The sequence below is a fragment of the Rattus norvegicus genome, chromosome 19 (genome assembly GCF_036323735.1).
Source record: "Rattus norvegicus strain BN/NHsdMcwi chromosome 19, GRCr8, whole genome shotgun sequence".
Taxonomy (NCBI): Eukaryota; Metazoa; Chordata; class Mammalia; order Rodentia; family Muridae; genus Rattus; species Rattus norvegicus.
In genome coordinates, this window is record NC_086037.1 from 16,419,676 (window position 1) to 16,425,112 (window position 5,437).

The 5,437-nt window shown below is 43.1% G+C and overlaps 1 protein-coding gene across 2 annotated transcripts; it reads left to right on the plus strand.

Moving 5' to 3' along the window:
- Positions 1 to 669: 669 nt before the first annotated feature.
- Positions 670 to 5,437, plus strand: Dlg5l10 (discs large MAGUK scaffold protein 5 like 10). Of its 2 annotated transcripts, XM_039098099.2 has the most exons (6): positions 670 to 916; positions 1,936 to 2,095; positions 3,267 to 3,410; positions 4,044 to 4,210; positions 4,927 to 5,032; positions 5,156 to 5,437. In XM_039098099.2, exons 1-5 carry the CDS (start codon positions 790 to 792, stop codon positions 4,989 to 4,991), a joined length of 663 nt encoding a protein of 220 aa, XP_038954027.2. In that variant the 5' UTR covers positions 670 to 789; the 3' UTR covers positions 4,992 to 5,032; positions 5,156 to 5,437. The 2 variants fall into 2 exon arrangements, with proteins under 2 accessions (XP_038954027.2, XP_038954028.2); XM_039098100.2 differs by having other exon boundaries at positions 4,927 to 5,437.

Below are 5,437 nucleotides of genomic sequence, written 5' to 3' on the forward strand. Positions count from 1 at the left end.
CCTCTATATCTCTTGACTATTTTATTTTTCTGATAGAAGCTCATGGTATATCTTACTCACGCCTGTGAGCAGTGCTCCTTTGGCGACATTGGTGCAGAGAGCAGAACCCCACAAGCAGCATGAGGCTCCCTTCACTGGTGGCTCTAATATTGCACTTTCCTCTGCCAACTGGTCTCCACACTTTTCCTAGCACCTTAAAGACTTCAACTCTTTCTCCTAAGGAATTTTCTGGCAATTGTCGATTGCTAAGCACATGACTTCATGAGTGTTCCCCTAATACACACGCATGTTATAACCTACCATGCAGACTATTTCTTGATGTGATATAAAGCACCTGTACATAATGAGACAGGAGAACTTTTGACTGCATATTGAAGCTGGTATGAAATCTCAGGAAGTTTTAATGGCTAACATTGGTGGATGAGGACAATGTGAGTTAGGATGAGACATTTTTGGGCAAGATTTGAAAGGAAACATTCATTTAGATGCATAGGAATTACTAAGGTTTTTTTCTAATCAAGCCTTGAGGAAAAATTGTCTTTGAAAGCAGGAGATGCTCAGTGGCTCTGCCGGGAAAGACTCCTGGAAAGGGCACCTCAGCTTATGCTCAGTACAGGGAGATTATTAGCAGGGGGGCAAAGTCTGCTCCCCATGACATCAGCTGTCCCTTCTTGGACATTCTATTGTCTCCTAGAGAGTTCTGGCATCCTCTGTGATGTCACCAGTGTTGTAGTGACAACCAGTGCCCTAGTTTCTCTCAGTCTGAGTCTGGCAGTTACAAGCTAAGACATGTTTTCCCGTCTTCGCAAGCGTTTTGGGAGGGGGAACGTCGATTCTGGAGAGACTAGAGTGAAGGAGTCTAGCCTTTCCTCTCAAAGTAATGATGGACAAAGACAGCACTTCTGGGGAATGTTCAGTAAGTACTGGGCAGTATATTTTGAGCTTCCTGTCAGGGGGGCTGGAGGCTTAAGCTGACCTTTCTAGCCACAACAACTGGAGCATCTGAAAAGGAATTGAATTTCCATGAATATCACAATTCCTTAAAGTCAAGGATTTCAGAACTTTAGATTCACCATCCCCACTGGGAGGCTATAGTAAGGCCAATGCTATTATACTGGGAACTTCTGGTCTTTACTTTTCAGTTCATTTGTTCTGTTACATTGATATAATAACCTCATCAGGAGTCATGGAGGGTCCACCTTTTCTGAGTTTAGACAGGGCAGCAATGTACTTCACTATCATTGCTTCTTTAAATACAGTGGATATCTGACAGTAGGAACAGGGGGAGAATTGTGCTCCAGGCAATAACCTTATGTTCTTAGACCTTCTCTGATTTCTTCTAACTGGAAGGGTCATCGTTAGCTTTATATATTAGAGGTTGTGTGTTACAAACATGTTTCTACAATACAAAAGCTATTTGGAACGTGTAGACCAAGATGCAGCCTGTAACCTATTGGCACTTCTGGGGTTTTGGTGTTTCAAATAGGGGAACAGATAAGTCTGTTGACCATGTCCTCCTTGGAAATGCATTTTAAATCTAAAGTTGTTGGCCTAGAGTACCAGGGTAGGACATCGGAGTGTCTCCAATCATTCGAATGTTGTAGATGGTGAATTTATCATCTGAGTTCTGAAACCACAGGGGTGAGGAAACCAAGCTGTACCCTGTTCAGCTGATAATAATCCTGGAGAAGCCATCTCCGTCGTCCATGTAAGCACGTGATATCCGGCATAGGGAACACCTGGCTGCTTACATCTCTTGGTCTCTATAGAGTAGTGGGAGAACTGAGATCCACTGAGGAGGATCTTAAGCATAGACCAATCGCCTAGCAGTGACACTGGGTTCCAGGCTTGTTCTCCTGTTTAGGCCTCACTGAGGTCTATGTACACTCTATGCATTCTCCCCATGCAGGTTCACTTGTGTTCTTCTACCTACAGACGCTGGGAGAGAAACATCTTCCCCTGAAACTGCCCTAAGCGAGAAGCAGGCCAAGAAGGAAAAGGAGAGGCTGATTAAAGAGCTGCAGCTCATTACCGAGGAGAGAAATGACCTGAGATATCGCCTGAGGTTTCTGACAGAGAGATCCAAGAACACCAGGTATGGATCCCTCCAAGTGCTTTGTTACATTCCTGGGTCTGCAAGGTCACCTTCATATTATCCTATTAAGGTTTTGGGTTCTAGAAAGCTGTGCCCCCTAACCACCCTGTGCTAAACCTCACCTCCCATATAGAGAAGATTCAGAATCTGACCCTGAGGAGCGATATGGAAAATGGACTCATCTGCTTCCATTTATTGAAAAGCAGAACTTGTGGTCTGAATGAAGAATTCAGGAATAAAGTCAGGGAGAGTGAGTGCCCAGTGTGCATTTGCAAAGCCCTTGACAGCTGGTGTCTTTGCAAGATTGTAATTGCAGTGAGTTTATGGTCAGTCTCTGTACTGCTAGGCAGGGCACTGAGTGCTGGAAGATCCAGGCAGCAGCCTGAGGGTCCTGGTCCCAAACTGTTCATCTCAATGCTTGAGTAGAAGGTCTCAGGCTCAGGCCTGTTTGTTATTGTCTGTGTGTCTTGCCCTCTGAGACAGCAATGGTGCATGCATTTCTCCTGGTTCTCACAGTGCTCTCTGTTTCCATATTTCTCTTTCTCTTTCTCTTACTCTGTTTACATTGCTCTTTTTTGTGGATATGTCTCAGTCTGTGAGTCTGTGTGTGCATACATCCAAATGCATATGGACAACTTTTGTATGTTTATATTTCCCTCCACACTTGGAATCTAGGGGTCTACGTCTTGGCCTGAGTATTTACCTGTAACACTTTCATGGTCATGTGAATGCTTTGTTCTGGGAGCCCCACTGTCAACAACACAGTTCTTTGCCTATGTGGACACGTTTGTCTGTTTATTTTTATTCTTTGTGCAGATTATAATTTTGTGTTGATATACGGTCTGTTATCAAAACAGGAGAAAAGAAATCACAGGTTTCTGTGTGTGTTGGGGTGGGGGAGCATGGAGAGGTGTGGCCTAGGCTCTTGATAGCTTAACTGGCTTGACTGCAGATTTCCTCTTGATTGAACAAAGGGAGCCAGGGAACCCTCCCTCTGGATGCCAAGCTTCTGGTGTCCTGGACGCAGAAAAACACGTTTCTGAAGCTGAAGAAGATCCCAATATGTAGAATTCAGAAGGTGTCCTTCCAGGACTGGTGTAGTACAGGACCCACCCCAAGTTCATATATTCCTAAATGCTGATGTTCATAGTATTCTATCATTTGGGGCCAGGCCACACTTCAGGCCAAATCCGTATTACGAAGACCTGGAGAGAATGGAGGAGGTGGTCATGTCAATTCTGCACAACTTAGAGATGGAGAACACTGAGATCCATGAGAACAGCCATAAGCTGAAGAAGGAGATTACCTTCTCTAGGTAAGTCCTGGTCAGAAAGGCTATCACCTGTGGAATGGCCATTTCTGATTTCTTTGTTATGGATTGGAAGGTCTTCAGCTATGATTCTATCTCTTGTGCTGTTTACACATCAGTGTGCCAGGGTCATTAGGACTCAGTTTTCAGTTCCATAAAAGACTGTTACTCATCCCAGGATTGTCTAGGCATCTTCAGAAGGCTCCAGATAGAACAGTAGTGATTGAAGTCAGCAGAAGGTTATTAGGCTGACCTGAACCTATGGTGTCATACCAGGTTTTACAAAACTTAGTGCGTGGACCACATGGTTAGCATGACCTTCTCTTGGTTCTACTGACCTGCTTTGAGGGTGTTTGCCAACTACTAATTGATGTTGCCCCCATGCATTGGGCTTTCATGGATAGTTGTAGATCCATGTTCTTTTTGAGAGATGCGGACAATAATTGGTGCTCGGCCCAAACAAACAATTTATTCTTCCTGGAATTAACTCTTTGTGGTTTGTGCAGCAGCCTTATATGTATCGAGATGTATTTTATTAACTCTTCAGGGGTACCTGGAACCTGGTATGGTTAGTGGGACTTGGGAGTAGGAATGGGAGAAAGGGACAGCATGATCTTACTATGCAGACTGTATTTCCAGAAACCTGCTCAGCCAGCTCCTGATGGAGAACACATGTAGGAAGAAGTTGGTCCCACAGAAGCAGGGGAGCAAGGAGGGACATCTTGATTGTGCACTGAACCAGAAATATTTGGTTGACTTCAACAAGAAAGATAAAGACCAGCAACGTCCAGATCCAGCATCATCAGGTAGGGACGAGCAGCTGAGTTAGCTTAACAATATCTGATAAAATTTGCCAATTTGATACAACTTTGCTTTCTCCTACCACCTTTCTAATTTACACTCCCAACCAGCCAACCCCCTCATGCAATGGAATTGTTCATTGCCTATGCACAAGTATTCTGGGAAGTTAACCACTTTTCAGAAGCTGAATTATTTTGCAAGTATATTTTGCTGCTCTTTTTGAATCTGCAGTATAGAAATGGTGACAGATGAATAACATACCTCATTATTGCATATCCATGTGATAGATTGGATCCTATGCAGAGTTTTGAACAACTTCGTGGTCCTTTGACAAATGACACTCTGTGGTCATGTGACTTCTTGTGTAGGAAGCACCTTTCTGGGATAAGAACCAAGTGCAAATGTCAAATTAGTACTTGTCATTGGCTTTAACCTTGGTGACATATGGACATTTCCTTTCTTCCTGCAACCCAATGAGGTCCCTTCCATTGCCCTGTTCTTGGTTTGCACTGGTATAAGTCTGGGTCCCATATTGGCAGCCCACATTACTGTGAGGGTTGCTGGAGATTTTGCCCTGCCCACAGAGTTAGCAACAATGATATCAGGTAAAAGGTCCATGTTGACTGTCCAATAGAACTGAGGTGGTAGAAGGCAGGATTCTGATAGCTGGCTTGCGTTTTACCACCAAGTCAGTGTCTGAAAAACTGCCTTCCTCTCCCAGGTCTCAGAAAGTGCAAGAGAGCTGGAATTGGACACACACCAGTAAGAGAGCTTCCTGAGGAATAAGTTGCTTTCTCAGGAGTCCCTGATGACAAACATCCTGAACGGTAACAACATTTTTTGGATGAGTATTCTTCCTCAGAGTTAATTTGTCATTTCTTAGAGACCCTAAATTTATATAACACTAAGCCAGCCTGACTGATTGAGGTCTTACTCACTTTCTTCTTCAGAAAACACCACTTGAGAGACAACTTGGGGGACCGCCTTTCATTATGTGTGCTAGAGGAGAAACAGCAATACATCTGTGCTTCTAAATGTTCGTTAAGAATATGCTGTTTAGAAATATTTTTGTTATGATTTTAACTGAAGTTTTCTTTTTGTTGTTTCATATTTATATGTTCTTGTTACTGTTTTTCACTTTCCAATATTTTTAAATATTTTTATTCATTCATTTTAATCCTGTTTTGTTGTAAAAATGTATTCATTATGAATAAATATTGATTTTTATCTCT

Coding starts and splice junctions, on each gene's coding strand:
- Dlg5l10 (XM_039098100.2), top strand. CDS start 790: ATGTTTTCCCGTCTTCGCAAGCGTTTTGGGAGGGGGAACGTCGATTCT. Junction 917..1,935: donor GCACTTCTGGGGAATGTTCA/GTAAGTACTGGG, acceptor TTCTACCTACAG/ACGCTGGGAGAGAAACATCT. Junction 3,411..4,043: donor AAGGAGATTACCTTCTCTAG/GTAAGTCCTGGT, acceptor CTGTATTTCCAG/AAACCTGCTCAGCCAGCTCC.